This window comes from Lampetra planeri, chromosome 13 (assembly GCF_965212315.1).
Source record: "Lampetra planeri chromosome 13, kcLamPlan1.2.h2, whole genome shotgun sequence".
Lineage (NCBI taxonomy): Eukaryota > Metazoa > Chordata > Hyperoartia > Petromyzontiformes > Petromyzontidae > Lampetra > Lampetra planeri.
Genome location: NC_136119.1, coordinates 14,469,699 through 14,487,676, shown reverse-complemented (window position 1 = coordinate 14,487,676; position 17,978 = coordinate 14,469,699). Strand labels below are relative to the sequence as shown.

General features: G+C 46.3%; 1 protein-coding gene across 3 annotated transcripts; it reads left to right on the top strand.

The window, feature by feature from the left end:
- The first annotated feature begins 50 nt into the window (after nucleotides 1–50).
- LOC144722129 (cholinesterase-like) lies at nucleotides 51–17,951 on the top strand. 3 transcript variants are annotated; one of them, XM_078600298.1, is made up of 9 exons: nucleotides 51–932; nucleotides 4,038–4,182; nucleotides 6,919–7,104; nucleotides 8,100–8,293; nucleotides 9,980–10,124; nucleotides 12,667–12,827; nucleotides 13,448–13,577; nucleotides 13,940–14,123; nucleotides 16,807–17,951. In XM_078600298.1, exons 1-9 carry the CDS (start codon nucleotides 531–533, stop codon nucleotides 17,069–17,071), a joined length of 1,812 nt encoding a protein of 603 aa, XP_078456424.1. In that variant the 5' UTR covers nucleotides 51–530; the 3' UTR covers nucleotides 17,072–17,951. The 3 variants fall into 3 exon arrangements, with proteins under 3 accessions (XP_078456424.1, XP_078456423.1, XP_078456425.1); XM_078600297.1 differs by having other exon boundaries at nucleotides 12,664–12,827; XM_078600299.1 differs by lacking the exons at nucleotides 8,100–8,293; nucleotides 9,980–10,124 and having other exon boundaries at nucleotides 12,664–12,827.
- Nucleotides 17,952–17,978: the final 27 nt, after the last annotated feature.

Here is a 17,978-nt window from a genome sequence, read left to right as displayed (position 1 = left end):
CCATTGAATACATCTCATTATTTCAGTTTAATTTACCGAGTTATTCTCACAAGCATGTATACAGCCCTGTCAATCTGCTGCTGGATGAGGGCTTCCGCAGACCGTATGGGTTCTTGGGGTTATGTGGCTATACCTCACCATGCTAGTTAGTGTGGGTTGGTGAAGGTGGGGATCATAGAAGTATAAAACTATATTTTGGATATTTATGCACAACCCTCTTGTCGACTGCGTCGCCCTTCAAACATATGTGTGTTCGTGTCCTCAGAGTAAAGTGAATGCAGGCTAGAAACAAGTAGGTGGGTGTTATATTGGGGTGCATTTACGAGATAACTTGTCAACATGTGTGTCTTGAAGATGATACAAAAAGCTGCTGGCATCTGGACATTACAAATCCGCGTGTTATCACCTTGCACTTTAGCCCTTTAAAAGGCCATTGCCAAATGGCGTGACTTGTTCCAAAGCTCAAACTCCACAACCTTTTGGGCGTGTTTTGACCAAAGCTGCTTTGTTGAAGGCTGCCTTCATTTCGGATGAGCAAGAGAACGGGAGAAATGGTGCTTGGACATTCCATGACTATGATGTTTATGAACACACTCCTCGGCCTGGTTCCCTTCTTGGTCCTCAGTACATGCAGCATCCACAGCAATACAGTTATCAGAACAGTGGCGAGGGGGAAACTACAGGGCTTGCGCATAAACCTCGGTCAGGGCATATCTGTTGAAGCGTTTGTTGGAGTACCCTATGCCAAGCCGCCTATTGGGGACCTCCGGTTCAGAAAGCCAGTGCCTTTGGAGAAATGGGATGGTGTTTATAATGCCACCACCTTCTCACCAGCATGCTACCAGAAGCCGTGGTTTTTGGAGGAAATAAGTTTTGGAAAATTTGACCACTTTGATGAGGATTGCCTTTACTTGAACGTATTCATCCCAGAGGTGAGTGAAAATAAGATGTAATACAGAGTTATGTAATTTCGTGCAGATTTGTCAGGTTAGGCATAAGTCAAGCCTGGAAAAGTATGCTGCTTGTACAGTCGAAAAGTACAGATAGTCCTCTACTTACGATGGAGATGCGTTACGACGACATCGTAAGTCAAAAATATCGTAAGTCGAAGATGGCCTAACCTACCCAGGAGTCTTAAACAATGGTGATAATTTAGCAAAAGAGCAATTTACAGTACCGTACTGTATAATCGATATACTGCATGTATTTATTAATTACAATACTGTATTGCACAGTAAAATGTAAAATAAAAAAAGCTAAATTCTTAGCCTACCTATATGAACTGCAATTTAATAGAAAGTTTTTTTCAGGAAATAATTCTATGCTATAAAAAACTTTTAACATGCATTGAACGTATCGCCATCGTAAGATCGAAATATCGTAAGTCGGACCGTCGTAACTCGGGGACTATGCTTCGGCACCAGTCACACTTAACAGCTAAAACTCCCAAGCTCAAACTCCATTTTGAAATGGATTTATCTTTGCTGAAATATCATGTATAAAATTATACATTAGTTTTGCCTAATTTGCAACATTTTCACAATCTACACCGTAAATGTCAGCTCTACAGAAATAAATGTTTGCATATTTGTAATAGTTTCCATTCACGTATTCTATGTTTAATATGTGTATTGTTAGAAAATATTACTGGAAAACTTATTAAAACATTTTAGGGAAAACTACACTTGAGAGAACACCAGATTTAGGGACAGTTTTCTTACTTTTTAACCACATGCAGACTCCATGAGATTCTGAAAAAGACGATGCATACGGATTGCACCGAGATACAGAAACATGGAGTGGCAGCTAAAGGAGAGAACATGAAATTACGCCCACTGCGGAGACAGAGATCAGCTCGTGTGGTTTGGGGAGGCTTCATCTACCAGTCGATAGAACATGGATGTGCTATTTTTCCAAAGTTTAATACCTGAGTAATGTCTAAGCCATAGTTTCAATATGTACACTGATCACGATGCAAGCAGAGGCACTGTGGCATCTGGCTCACAATCGGGTTCCGAATTCAAACCCCAGTCGGGGTAAACTCTGCACTCGCCTCCCATGGGGCCAGTAACACGAGTTACTATGTTGTAGGAAGCCATTGGTGGATCTCCTAAAGAGAAAATTGTCTTGACGTGGAATTGTGAGATTTACACGTATGGCTCAGAGCCATAAAGATCAGTTGCACTTTTATGATAATTGAAAGGAACTGTGGGGGCCGACGTCCACCCCACCGCCCTCGCTGGGCACGTGGGGCGCGGTGGCTTACAGCCGCACGGAGTTAACCCACCCACACACGCCCGCGTACACCACAGCGAATGCTAACGCAGGGGCGCGAACACGCTCGCACCTGTGGGCAATTATATCCGAACACGCGCATCCACCACAGCTAACGCAGCGGCGCGAACGCGCGTTTCTCCACACACAAATCACCGACACCACACCGATGCTCTGTGCTAACTTTGATTCGCAGCGCAAACCCCGCACTACCCGGAGGGAATATTCTATGAGCATAGCCTAGCCGACTGCGACCCAAGTCCCCAAATACTCACACGCCCTATCACGTACCTCCCTCGCAGCTGTACTCACGGCGTCGCACGGATGCTGTGAGAGTCTGAGGGAGGATGACGAAAACACCTTTGCCTATCTCTGCCTCGTAGCCGCACTCGCTGGCATCACACGGATGCTGTGAGCGGCTCGAGGAGGCAGGACGGCAGGGAAGGGGGTCTTGGCGACCAAGATGTTGAAGAAGAGTTCTGTTTTGAAAACCTCGGGTTCCCCTTTTTATCCCCCTCGCTTCAAATACCTGGGGTCGCGTTATCCTGCGCGGCCATTCGTGTGCCTCCTGTGATTCTCGCTCGTTTCCCCTCCCTTACACGGAGCATTGCGACGGTTACTTCGCGACCTATTGTCTATGCACCTGTAATCATTAATTTCTGACTCGACCTGTTTAATCTGGAAGGGCATCTGGCTGGCGAATACACACCCTGCCAGTGTGTACTTGGTCTGGGGGAGGTCGTGGCGCTGCGATCCCATGACCTCATGGTCTGCTCTGCTCGCTTATATTTCACCCCAGCCCCCCTACCCGATGACTTGTATGACTCATTGCAGCTGGCCCAGTGAACCTTTGTGCGTGTGTAGTGGCGGTACGCGCTGACATGGGGGGATCGTGTGGGAGCGCGTCGGGTGTGGCTACATCGCGTGGTGTAGTGGCGGTGCGTGCTGACAAGGGGGGGATTGTGTGAGAGCGGGTCGGGTGTGGCTACATCGCGGTCCGCAGGCAGATGTCCACACCGAGGTCCGCATAGGCCCCGCCCCCTGGAGCGGAGGACTATTTAGGGCGATGCACAGCAGCACTCGGGGAGTTGGTAACCAGTAAAGACAGAAGAGGAAGAGATAGGGCCCTGAGACCCCTAGCCCCGATGTCCTTGTAAGGGCCGGGACCCTGTGTGGTTCAGAGGCGAGACCGTGGGACCCGGGGCCGGACGTCCGTGTGAGGGCCGGCTGTGGGACCCAGTGGTCGGGACCCATACCCCAGCCGGGGTGGGTCTGGGAGTTCCCCTGGGAGCTACGGGGCCGGAGAGCCCGCGTGTGTGTAGCCGGGTGGAACGCGTAGCGTAGGCTGTAGTTGGCTACACGTGTCGTTGTGGCTAAAGTGAATGTTAATAAAAGTGTGCTACCCGTCAAGTGGTCTCCCGCCGTAATTACTATATTACACGTGCATACAATTTTAAGCCAATTCAGGGGCACCACAATGTGATTTGTCCTGCGAGAGTTGGCCAATCTCCTGGCACCGGGAAACCGCGGGACTTTCCTCCTAGGGACCCTTCGGATGAAAGCCCATTGTGTCAGGCAATCCCCCGCCAGGGCACTACGTGTGTGCGCTGCGGGTGTGTGCTCAGTGTGGGGGCCAGAAGGGAGTCGCGGCGCTTGCAGAGTTGCTCCGAGGCCGTGGCACCACGGAACACCCTTCAGCTTTGCCTTGGCTATATTTTACATGTGAGGGCCATTCTGCACATCTAATGCAAATGCACTCTTAGGTGGACACTGCAGATAAAATGGCGGTGATGGTGTGGATTCATGGTGGCGCTTATCGATACGGGACTGCAGAGGAATACGAAGGAAGATTCTTAGCAGCCGCGGGTGTCATTCTTGTAACTGTAAACTACCGCCTTGGGCCGCTGGGTAAGTGTAGACATGAACAACTCATCACCACGACATCTTTGTCATGTACCTGTGAAACTAGGCTGTAGTACTTGCGTTTAGCCTGGTTTCCACCTGTGGCCACCACCAGGGCCCACTGTTATGAAGAGATGAATGCGTAACAAAGCCAAAGGAAAATAATGGCAAAAGGCACCTCTAAATGAGGAAAAAGGAAAAGCGAGCCGTTTCACTGTGACAGCCACTGAGAGAACAATACTCCGTAAGAGGCTTTCGGGCCACCAGGGTGTCAATACGATAATGCCAAGTAGCACGTGAGAGGCGAGCACCAATCCGCAGCCCTAAATATCTCCGAGGCACCCCAGTCCTAGTGGCCCTGGAGGTAGCCACCGCTCGCGTTGAGTGAGGATTACACTGGGATAGCGGGGACCACCCCCTCATGGTGTCGGCCTCCTGTATACACGCCAGGACCCAAGTCGCTACCTGGTGCTTGGAGGCCGGACCCCCACAATGAAGACCACCAAAAAGGAAGAAGAGCTGGTTCAATTTGTGCCAACTCAAATAATGATTGACATAGGTGAAGGCCCTAACCGGATCGAGCAAGTGGAGATGCGGCTCCCGAGGGGAGCGAAAAGGAGGGGGGCAGAAAGAGGGAAGAATGATCTGCTTGTTCACATGGAATTGTAACAAAACCTTTGCGATAAATCAATGGTAGGTGCAAAGGACGGCGTGGTCCTTGGTGATCACCGTGAAGGGGGGGGAATGGCCACCGGGGCCTGGAGCTCGCTGATGTAATTACAACCAAGAACACCATCTTGAGATTCTGCAACCTGTCTGAGCAGGTAGCGAGGGGCTCAAATTGGAGGATCCATCAACGTCTTAACCAGCAGATACAAGTCCCAAGGAGCAAGTAGCGTGATCCAGGTATCGCAGTATATAGTAGTAAGGTGCAGTACCACGACCAAATTACCACGAGCACAAAATATCACGGTATATAAGCACTGCAATCCACACAGTACCGTGGCCATAATGACCACGGAACTGCAGGCTCCAACACAATCTACCTAATAATAGGTTACTTTAACCTATTCCCAATGCGGGCTTGTGAAGAGAACTGGTGCAAGCCAGAAATCACAAACACCAAAAGTTAGTGTTTCTGATGTCACGTCATGGAGGCGCAAGCCCTTAAGCCTACAGTTTTATCATTATAGATTTCTGGTGCAGAGACTGAGTTCATCACTTCGTCACAGTGAAGTCTGGCCATGACCACCAGGCGAATAACTCATTACTATTAGATTGAGCGACTTTTGATACGGCCGTTATTAATTTCCGAGACATGTCGTTTCATTTCCCCAATGTAACTGCAACCGCAGACATAACTTAGTTTGTCACATTGGGGAAACGAAACGACATGTCTCGGACCGTGTTCGCGAACACAAAGCAGATTTGAAACACGGCAGAACCAATACCTCTGCCGTAGCTGATTACTGCTTGAATGCTATGGACTCACACGACATTGTTTTTTCCGAGACCAAGGTACTCTGCAAACCTTCGGGCTACCATCAAAGATTTGTTCATGTAGCCATCCAGATACATAAACACAGACATAACTTCAACCAAGAAGATGGGTATATATTGAGCAATCATTGGAAGGACGTTATTAACCAGGTAAAGCCTTAACTGGTTGTTGATGTTTCCATTCTACCTGCCGTTGTTAGAAGGTTTTTTTCCGACTCTCTGAGTTACATTGCCAAGTTAAATGTCTTTACATTAACGGGCTAAATGTCTCACTAACAAAGCCAACGTTGCCCCTTTCCCTCGATGTGGCGGTGGCTCTCGTTTTTTAGCAGACTATAACTGGCTGTGATGTGTCTCTCTGTGTGTGTGTCTCGGTTTGTGTGTGTCTCCGTATGTCTCTCTCTCCCTTTGTGTGGATGTGTCTCTCTCTCTCTGGGTGTCTTTGTGTGTGTCTCTGTGTGTCTCTCTCTGTGTATTTCTCTTTATGTATCTCTCTGTGTATGTCTCTCTCGCTTGTGTGTGTCTCTGTCTGTGCATGTGTCTCCTGTTACGCCCTCTATCCCCCTAGTGGCTGATATACCGTCACTACACATTGACATGCTAATCTCTCACAATCCAATAGCCACCTCCTCAGCACAAGCTCCAGCACCTTACCCTCTGGCCCGATGCGGCAACCCCTCCACCCCCCTTCGGCTCGAAATATAAGGACTTGTTTCAGCAGCCTGTTTCTCACTCCCACCTGAAGACGGTTGCTTGTGTGGCGATCGAAACGTCGTGATCTATTCTTATTTTTCTACCTACGCGACTTTACCGAAAGAACCAAAGAGTATGGATTCCTGCAGTCACGAAAGCTTAAAATCAAGATGCTGAAACTCTGCCATCATTTTCGGCATTGGTGCCTCTAAGAGATTTCAAAACACCCAGGCCACCAGTAGCATCCGTTTTGATCATTGCATGTGTAGCTATGCATATCACATATAAATGACACGATTCACTCTTGCACGGCAATGTTTATGTTTCTGTAAGTTAATTTTACTTCAAAATTTTAAACAGTATTCTTTCCGAGGCAACGTTCGAAACAGGAAATTAATTCCATTTTATATTGCTTCATGTTCTGCTTTCATCATTTTGGTGACCCAGGTCCCTCTTGCAAACGAGAATCGTCCTGGTCTCTTGGTTTGCCACCTGGTAAAACAAAATCCACTTTAAACTATTCTGTGTTAATATGACTGCCTTTCCCAGGGTGGCTAAGCACTGGAGATGAGCAATCCCGAGGAAACTACGGACTCTGGGATCAACACGCTGCCCTGATGTGGGTGAAACACAACATAGAATCTTTTGGAGGAGACGCAAACCGGGTGACCATATTTGGAGAGAGTTCCGGCGGTGGAGGCACAGGCTTGCATCTCTTCTCTCAGCACAGCCAAGGTGGAGCTTACACTGATAATGGCCTTCAAAGGCTGCCATTTTCTTTGCTAAAATACATGTGACCATCACTGTAACAGGTAAAGCCAAAGCAAAGTGTGCGATACACTGAAACCATAAAGTATATATTTTTATAAACACGCAGGCTCATGATCCATGTCCACCAGTGGATTCACGATGGTTGTTAAATGTGAAGACACTTGTGGGAGTGCTCTTGGACATTTTGGTGTGCAAGTAGACGCCATGTCCATATTGAGGAGCCAAGGGCTGATGAAGGACGTTGAGGGGGGGCCTCAGCATGTGGCAAAAATTAGGAGCAGCCGTTTCATTTATGCTGTGTTCTCACACCCACAATGAGCGAGTCATGCTAGTGTTGTGTAGCAGCGCCGACTGGCGACTAGGAGTAGCAATTGCGTGTGTACCTACCAGAGGTGTGGACTCGAGTCATGTGACTTGGACTCGAGTCAGACTCGAGTCATGAATTTGATGACTTGCGACTCGACTTGGACTTGCATAACAATGACTTTGTCCCACCTATGAGATGTGGACTCGAGTCATGTGACTTGGACTCGAGTCAGACTCGAGTCATGAATTTGATGACTTGCGACTCGACTTGGACTTGCATAACAATGACTTTGTCCCACCTCTGGTACCTACCCAAGGGGAAGATCTGGGGCAAGGCTCATGGAAGGGATCCATCTTTAAGCTCCCAGAACCAGCTCGATGGTTCTAGAAGGGGGGCGTGGCCAGGGCGTGGCCGGGCTCCGCTTGAAGGATAAAAGGGGCGAGAGAGGAAACTCGGGGCTGTCCGTTATAACCGTCATTGCTAGGCGGTCAGTGTTGTGTTACGTGCTAGCGAACGTAACAGTGTAAGTTGTGAGTAATAAATAAGACGGTGCCTCTACAGTTTATTGTCTCCGGAGTCGTACATTACACTAGTAACGAGTGGATTCGTGTAGGAGACGTTTCCCATGTTGATTGTGCTTGCGTGTCTCCAGGACTCTTCCAGGCGGCCGTGTCTCAGAGTGGTTGTGCACTAGCTCATTGGGCCATCCTCCTTCCCCCCTGGAAAGCTTCAGATACAGCAGCGCAGCTGGCAAATGCCCTGCAGTGTCCAACATCCCCCACCAAGGACATGATCACGTGCTTAAAAACCAAACCCGCAGAGGTGTTTCATGACGTTGATGTGAAGGTAAGGCACAGGGAGAGACAAAATCACCATGTATGTCCCGGATCTCATCAGGTCCCAGAAGCTGAGCGGGGTAGAGCCTGCTTAATACTTGTATAGTGAGTTCAACTGAGTCGCAGACGTATACTTGGAGGCAACACATTAATTTAACTCCAACACAAAGGGGTAACTTCCCCTAACAGAATAGCAACCTATGGTGGTGACCACCAGGCTAACTACACTAGTTACAACGTAACTGCTACTACGGGCCGGGACCACAGCTCGGGTCCAAGTCCACGTGTTGGAGACTTGTTGATCAGAGAACGTAGAACGTAGACATAGACGAAGGTTTCTTCAGGATGAACAACAACGCCGGTCCCTCTGGGGTACCCAGCATATATTCTCTGCGGATTGGCTGAATCCGCATTTGGCCACGACCACCTTCCAGAATCCTCGAGCAGGATCTGGACCCTGACCACCCCTAGCCCCCACTTGGGGCCCCTTTGTAGACTTAACTGGTCACGTGTCCTCTCGGGTCAACCAGAGTGCCGTGGCCTTTAGTAACCTCATTCCTACGGCCGGCACTCCCACACCCTGTCCTGTAGGGCTGACACTGGCACGCCAAGCGTGGTGCCATCCAGCACTATCAATCAGCGCTCACCGAGCCACTCTAGGGCCAATTCTCCACTCACACTGCTGTGGTGTCCGCGATGTCGTTAAACCGCACGCCGTGCCTCTCTAGGGCCGGCACTGCACAGTGACATCCCGCAATGTCACTCCACTTGGATAGGAAACTGTAGTAGCATACCAGGCTTGGGCTGCAAGTTACTTAATAATTAGCATTGCAACTAAATATTGAATATATTTGTGTGGAGGTTGTCACTTTCTTTTGAATTGCTTTTATTCAGCTATTCCAGTTTCCCAAACTTAAAATACTAATTAATGGTACAGGATTGACTAAACATTCCGATTGCCGGACCATCCTGAAAGGGAGTGGCTGGACTAAGTGTGGCTTTCCTGGGTAATTGAAAGTAAAGGTGCAGCCCATGCAAATCTATTTCTCGTGCCAGTGCTGGCAGTAGAGCCTCGACTGGAGTCAGCTCTAGAGGGCATTTGGACTCCTCTTACAAGCTGACCAAACGTGTTGTAAGAGGTGGGCATACCCACACTTTCCCCCACCATACGGGACCTGCCAATTGAGACATGGGGGATTACAGAAACGTGCGCCATTGTTTCAACTGCCGCGTTGGGAGAGCGAGCTGATCGCACCTGCCTACAAGCACAACGTTCCCCTATGCAGGTTCGTGCTCGGCCAGGATAATGAATGGTGTCATGGTCAATGGATGGACTGATGCACTCCGTGCTTATGGCAATTTCACCGATACAATCCCTGCAATTCGCATTGTAAATTCGGGCTATTGCACCTTTTCAAATGTTGAATAGTTTAAGTGCATCTTATAAATGTGTTTAGTGCTAAACTTAAATTGAGTTGTAATTAGCAGTTTGCCCTATTTATATTTTTAGACCATCTGTACAATGCAGATCATTCAAGGATAGTCTACCACATAACCAATCATCTGAAGTTATTGTATATAATTTCTATAATCGGGGACTATGTCCAGTCGACATTCGCTTTGCTACTGTAGTGCTAGTCTTGCAGCGAATGACCTGTATGGTTCTTGCTCAATATTTGTTTTTTAATCTGGGCAGGGTCCACCGATGATTTCACCTTGGGCACCAGTTATTGATGAAGATTTTATTGAAAGAAACCCAAGGGAACTTCTCCAGAGGGGTGAACACTCAAAAGTGCCACTGATGATCGGAGTGGTGAAGGACGAATTAGCTGAGGAATGGCGTAAGTAAACACCGTGGCACCTCACATATACATTAGTTGTGAGGCGCCCCAGTATAGAACAGATACGTAGCTCTGTAAATGTCGTAGGCCACGTTTTTAGAATCTCCGATTCCTCGCGGAATTTATACACAGGGAATGCATAACTTTTCGCAAGAATATACGAATGATACTGAGCAGCCGTAAGTCTGCCATCACTCCGTCACATGGCTACTGCGCAGGAGGAGAGGCCTCTGTGTGTCGTTCTCTTTGTCTCTTCTGTGATTGTTGGAGTGGTTGTGTTTTCGCGTGTATCGTTGGTGCACTTTTTGTGATGCCCGATTGCGGCGGATTGTTTGATGGTTAAGTGCATGTTGTGTATGGTTAACATTATCTATAACGATATAATAAACTAGTAGAACAGTTACAACACTGTTTAACACGTAGGCTGTCGTGACCAATATCATCCATAGTTGTAATTACTGGCGAAACGTCGTACTCAGATTGTAAATGTCGTGGCTTGGCTCTCCAAAACACCGGTGTGTTGTACTAGTGACGAATTGCACGTTCTGTTTACGTGACAACCCTTACTAGTTGGCTGTGTCAAGTGGCGGTGGGTTTTAACAACACATTTATATATTTACATGATCTAACCCAAAAAGTTAAAACAATGCTGTGCTCACCTCTGCCACGTGAGCTCCTTTCTCACGAGGCTCCCGTTAAATTATGGGATAATTTCACGGAGGTGACCACAACCGATGTAATACACGAGGGTGTCCACCTCATCAGACGTTAAGTTTGCTCTTCTTGAAAAGCGAACTGCAAAACAGCGTCCATCGAAATTGGCGCCAAAATCGACATCGCAGCCGATTGGCTGGTGAAGCGATGACGTCATTTGTAGTGTGAGCCGAGAGCACCCGTCATGCCCCTTCGTGTCCCCCACCTCGGTCCATCTGGAACCTTCCAGAAGATTCCTCTAATCTCCTTTCCACCAACTCTGTACCTTCGTTTCTTTCTCACTTGTCACCCTGGCCAGCGGCTGATTTGGCCACCTAATGCACAAATGGCGCATCAAAGATTTGGCGGCCTACAAGTGCGGCCACGAATCCCAAACGATCGACCACATTGTAAACAGCTGCTGTCTTCACTCTTTTAAAGGAGGAACGGACGAAATCCACTCAGTCTGAACAGACAATTGAGTGGATAACAAATCTAAAATTACATCTTTAATCAATAAGAGTTTTTTTGGGATTAGATCGCGTAAATATATAAAGGTGTCGTTAAATCCGCCACCACCCGACACAGCCAACTAGGAAGGGCTGTCACATAAACAGAACATGCCAATTCGTTGGAGAGCTCAAGCCACATTTGCAATCTGAGTACGACGTTTCGCCAGTAATTACAACTAGCTTCACCAGGCGACAGCCAGATTTGTGGAGAAGTCCACCCGTTTTGTTCCATACATAGAGGTGTAGATGTGGTGACCACGCTTGTGTGCTCTTCTTTAGCAAAGTGGGATTCATGAGTCAACGTACATTATGCATACGCATTATGCGAGCACATTGATATTGTCCTTCCTGTCCATTGCCTGTGCTAAAATAGCCGTACCAACGGGAATCCCTATTGAAGTATGGTGGCCTGTATAGGCATGCATTTAAACAATGTATGATTTGATTATTCGCTTCTACGCAGCACTAAGTCGGTAGGTATTTGAACGGATAAAATTATTTGTATTTCTTTCAATTTCGATAGATTCTCTAATTGGTCTTGGCCAGTCGTAACTAGTTTTGCACAGAACTTCAACATTATCAAAATAAATTGAGTGTCCTTGTTGGCACGCGTGTTCTGCTACTGCTGACAGTTGTATTTGGGAGTATTTAATATTTATTTGGTGTTCATTTAGTCTCGTACTGATCATTCATCCTGTCTGCCCAACATAGCATTTGCCACAAGTGTGATTAATCCGGTACACCCCTTCTGTTGATAGCTTTGGTAATACATCTTTTGTACCAGATATTAATGTCTGTATTTTATGTACATCTTTAATCTGCTATGAATCCATACGAAAGAGGAAGACTCTCCCTCCTATTTCCCGTAAAATCTATCCCAAGTCCTCAGCCAACCATCTGCTTTATGCTGTCTGTCTGCGGCTATGGGGAGTCCATCTCAGAACAATTGATGCCCAATCCACGTTCGTGGCAATTTTCATAATCGATGCTATTTTTGGGACAAATTTTAACATATCTCACCCCCGCAATCAGCGGGCCTTACCTGGTAAAATAAAAAAAAATAGTTTAGTTTTTGTGTGAAAGATTTTCCCTCAGCTGAGATGAAAAACTTTGCTTTGCAATTCTGTGGCAGTAGTTTGGATATTGGTTTCACTGTTGTGATTCATCATAAGTCCAGTCTAGACGAGCTATCCTGATACCATGTGCAAAGCTTAATCTTCTATAAAGGCCCGAAGACATGTGTTTTTATATAGACCACACTTTAACCTCTTCCAAAATAAACGCCATTATTGTGTTGGTGCTAAATGTTTCTGAACTAATGTTCCACACTGCAGCAGACAGCCCGACCATGACAAGACCTGAATTTGAAGAACAGATGAAAAATTGGGTAAACAGATTTCAAGAAAACAAAGAAGCCACTTATGAAGCACTACTCTATGAATACACTGACCACGTCAACCCAGAGGATGAAGAAATCATACGGGAAAAATTCATTGAGGTGATTGGCCACGGCTATCGTGTTGACTGAAACCTCTTGAGTACCAAGTAACTTTCTCTCTCTCCCCGTTCTCCATGACCTCTCTGCTGCGTATGGTCCTCTTCGCGCATCTCCATGGCGATGTGGACATCTTCCTGTCTCCACTCTTACCTCAGATTTAACAAGTGTGCGGCAGCACTGCATGCACAAAAACCTTCAGTCTCATCCAGACCGGCAGTGCAAAAAAATGCCCGTGTGGCCATGTCGTTCAGGCACCGAATCGATTTGAAAAAACGTAGCTCCCAACAGGCGACAGTGAAACATTCAACTGTAGATCAGTTCCTCTCTGATTTGGACTGACGAGTCCTCACTGTTCAATGCTGCCTTATGCCTCAGCACCCCATCTCTCCTCTCCACCCGTATATTCCATGTCAAGGCCTGTGTTCGTCTCAGAAGCGTCTCAGCTAGGGGTGTCGCACAAGGCTCAATCCTAGGCCCTTTCCAAATCCACACACGGAACTCATGACGCAGTGCCACAGCCTCCACTGCTTGTACTTATTTAGAACGCAACCTCGCACTTTCCCACCACCATCATTGTTCAGTGTTCTTGCGCCGTGTGGTGCTGTGCCGCGGTTGTGCAGATGAAGTCGGACTACGAGTACATCGCGCCCGCGCTGTACCACGCCGAGGGCCATGCCCGCGGTGGCTCTGCCACCTTCGTGTACACGTTCAACTACCGCACACACAGCTCCCCATGGGCCCCGTGGTACGGTAAGAATGAATACACGCACACCTGTCTGCTATAGACGCCACACTGAGCGTTACACTGGAACATCTCAGAAATCCAAACGTGGCGTGTAGATGAGGGAGATAACCAGATGGAAGCTCCATAGGGCCACCTAATAGAAGTGTTTCTCATCTCTTCAGCAGGTGGACACATACGCTGGCCACAGCAATCATTGATATATTTTGGCTCCATACACAATAACTCCAGAGATGTTACCTACTTCTGTCAGTACTGTATTAACACGTGAATGATTTAGTCTCCGAGTGAACATGAAAAGTAATGTTTTAAAGCGGCTTTAAGTGTTCTATGAATTCTAAATTGGACCATATTTTACCTTTATCTGCAGGAGTGCCACATGGTGAAGAGCTGTATTACGAGTTTGGAACACCACTGTGGAACGATAGCATGCCCTGCCCTTGGACCTGTGGTGCTATCACACACTGGCACAACCGACAATCGTCTTGGCTGGAATCGGATAAACAGATGAGCCACTTCTTTATTCAACTGGTCACAAACTTCGCAAAATATCAGTAAGAAATGTGTAATGCTGTCAGTATACAATCATAGCAAAGTTGTGATCTATAATGCAGTAGAACTCCTCTTATCCACGACTCCTGTTATCCATGGGCCCTGGCCGATCTGTGATCGTTGTCATCTACAGGTATATTCTTCCTTAAATCTGTTTATTCACAGGTAAGAGTGGTTATCCACAAATAATCCGGGTCAAATAAATTCGTGGCTGATGCCTTCATGATATCTTAACTCTGCAACTCTCTCCTCTATGGCCTCCCTAGATCCCCGCATACCCGAGATGATTCAAACATTTTCTGTCAGACTGAAAATCCACCTCCGTAAATGTGACCATATCACCACAAACCTCTAATCCCCCCACTGGCTGCCACTTCAGTCCCAGGTCAACTTTAAAGATCCTCCAGATTCATCCTTGCCGACCTCTCCCCACTTGTCTTGATGTAGCTGCTGCTGTGCTCACACACCACAGATCTCCTTTGTAAAGTAGCTCGACAACTGTATAAACTAGACAATCCGTGTAACAAATCACAAACACGATTTCTCTGCTTCAGCAACGAAGGCAGTCTTTCCAAGCCCAGTCAACCTTTGCTCAGTGAATGGTTGTTCATTCTCCTCTGCTGCCCTCAGTCTGGAACTTCCGTCTCCCAGCCATTCATGACTAACTCCGAGCTCAAGTCCAGACCTTCCTCTTTTCATATACCTGAAACTGCCTCTAAATGGCTGTTAAATAAATGACAACTCTTTTGTACAGCATCCTGAAGTGTTTAACACGTAGGCTTTCGCAACCAATATTATTCATAATCAACGTTTTTGGGTTTAGATGGCGAATTGCCCGATGATGCTGGATGCAATTACCAGCGAAACGTCGTACTCAAATTGTAAATGTTGTGGTTTCGCGCTTCAACACACCGGTGGGCTAAAGCAGTGAACTAATTTGTCTTTTGTCAACGTGACACTTTTTTACTGATTGGCCGTGTCGGGTGGTGGAGGGTTACGACATATTTATAAATGACGCGATCTAAACCCAAAAACGTTGATTATGAATCCTGAAGTGTGGTTGCATTTATTACAATCTAATTGTATTTAACTATGATACGTCCAAATTCATAACTGCATGAGTCTAGCTCATAAATCCCAAGGAAAAAATCCCATCAAGCCGTTATCCTGCTGCCCTCTCCATGGTGGTACCGCCTGCCACTTCAGTCCAATTCGTGGCAAAAAATGTTTATTATGGTACCACGTTCCATAACCTTTCATTATTCCCTCTAAAACAGCGGCGCTTCAAGAAGTGTGGTTATGGGATTTAGTGCCGATTGAAAGCTGTTGTCGATGTAATTCCCAAAGTGCGACATCGTAACGCCAGTGTGCACCACACATGCGGTCACTCCTAAACGTGCCAAGGAGAGGCAGCTGGCATTCCATGTTTCCATTTTCCAGGCGAGTTATGACATTCAGAGTGAAGCAGCAGATTGGAGAAGGGCAGATGACCCCACAAAGTGGGCACGAACTGTCACCAAGCAACAGCAATATATTAATGAGTTGGCACAACTCAGATGCAGTTAGTTACCAGCTTAAGATTATTCACAATTAGCTCATTTGTGCTATGGAACATTGCCCTAAACATCCATCCTCTTTCAAGGTGTTATTGAAGAATGTTACATTTGTGCTTGTGCAGCACTGCCAATGCAGTATTACAAAATATATAAAATAGTGAGGTAATACATACTTTTCAAACATTCGCATTTGGTATTTATCTTTTAAAAGCCTCTTGGATCAACCCTGCTCCAATTCCTCGAAATACATTGTGGCTCCTTCATAAAAAAGATAAATCCTACCAATGTCCAGGCGCCTGGCTTGTCACAAGAATATTCAGTATAGTACTCTTAAAGAAAATCTAAGAAAAAATCACTTTGGGTTCCTTCTTAAAAAAACAAATCACGCGACCCATGACCTGTGTTGCCAGCTGATCTATCACCTTCGTGCCCGTGTATGTTGCTGTCAGTTATCACTCGTAGCACAGCTCTAAAAGCGAGACCCCATGTTCCATTTGGCCTTGCGCTCTATTTTAAACGAGGGCCCCTATGTTAATGTCCACTACTTTAAACCTAATTTCCATCAATCATCTCAAAAGGGAGACCTACACCAGTGTACGTTCACCTATAAAGCAAATGCTGCAGATCTGCTCATTCACCCACAACGCTGCACCTACCTGGGACACCTTTGCCGTCCCTTCCGCAGTCAACACGTCCCCCATAAACTCGCACTCTACAACATGGACACTTTGCTTAGACTGAATGCTTCTGATTGTTGTTTCCTCCTCATTTGAGTTTTCCAGTAGCATTCTCAATATTTGTTAGATTTGCCTGTAAGTGCAATGACAATCTGTCATGTGGCTTGGTTAACATTACAGAAGTACTGACCATTGCATAGACTTGTAACGATGTGCTTTCTCGCAATTATACCACTTGGTATGACTATTCGATGTAACAAACAATATTCTTTAGGCTTGTGCTCAATGCAACACCAGAGTTGGCTGTAGCATGCGGACTCCTTGCATTGTACAAATAGGAAATTATACTCTTGCATGCACGGTTCAACACATGTGTCACGAGCGCAGTATTTGATTGTGATTAACCAACCAATGCCTTCTTGCGTTGCCTAACCAAGCATCCCTTTGCTCAGTGATCCGACGCCCGCAATGCTGAACATGAGCACTGCCTGGCCAACATTTGATCTTCGACAGCGCAAATATCTACACATCGACACAACATCTGAAGCTCGAAGTGACTTGAGGGCACGAGAAATGTATTTTTGGAATAACTATTTTCCGAAAGTCATCAACAGGACCTCGCCAGAGTCGTGCAGGAGCTCAGCAAATACATTCCATTCTGGAGCTGTGGAGTTTTTTGTTGCTTGTGCATTGCTTTTGCTACACCTGCAAGGTTGAGTTGGGAAGTCTCCCATCGGAGCAGAAATGTTAAAATTTCAAAATTGTGCCTTTTGATATTAAAAGATAGCCTCGAAGTTAATGTCAAACGTGTTCACATAATTGCATTGTCAGCCAACTGATTTGTTAAATAATATATGTAATGTTACAAATCCGATCGACCGGCACTGTGGCTACAGAGTATCTCGCTCTGAGGCTGAGAGTTCAATTCCAGCCTGATGGTGAAGTTTACTGTTCATCCCCTACTGTACTATCTGGACCTGGAGAAATCTCCAAAGTTGTACCAAATCCCCAATAATCTAACCATCCTCTGGCAGCTGCGACCTTTAGAAGAAGGAACAAGACCTGCAAAAACAGACATCAACAAAGAGCAAGGTTCAGGTGAACACATCTCTAGCAGTTCCAGTACTGCTGTTTGGTGAAGAATGTTTTACGACAGGAAACGTTGATTAAAGAGAGATATTTATGTTCGAGATGAACCTGGCCAAGTATTCTAGGTCAGACCACAGAGACTGAAAATCAATCAAAATGGAAAATTGCTCAAATTACCAGTTCAGATATATCACTCACCACTAATGTGAACCATGGCCATGGTTCAAACTCTTAAGTTCGTGGCAGTGTGCGAACCACTACACCACAAGCTCTAAAATCGACCAATCTGAACACTGAGAAAGTTTATGCATGTTTAAATTCTTTCACACCATACATTGACAAACATGATAATTTTGTACAAAAAGTTACTTCAATAACCCTTTGAGTAACCTCTGATACCCATGATGTGAAAATAAATTCATGTTCTGGTACTATTGACATAACTTTCAAGATTAATGTATGACTGATAAGACGAACAATAAAATATCTACTCTGAGCATTGAAACAATATTGTGGAAGTGTGTACAAGCGTTTG

Coding starts and splice junctions, on each gene's coding strand:
- LOC144722129 (XM_078600297.1), top strand. CDS start 531: ATGAGCAAGAGAACGGGAGAAATGGTGCTTGGACATTCCATGACTATG. Junction 4,183..6,918: donor CTACCGCCTTGGGCCGCTGG/GTAAGTGTAGAC, acceptor TGCCTTTCCCAG/GGTGGCTAAGCACTGGAGAT. Junction 7,105..8,099: donor CTTCTCTCAGCACAGCCAAG/GTGGAGCTTACA, acceptor GCGTGTCTCCAG/GACTCTTCCAGGCGGCCGTG.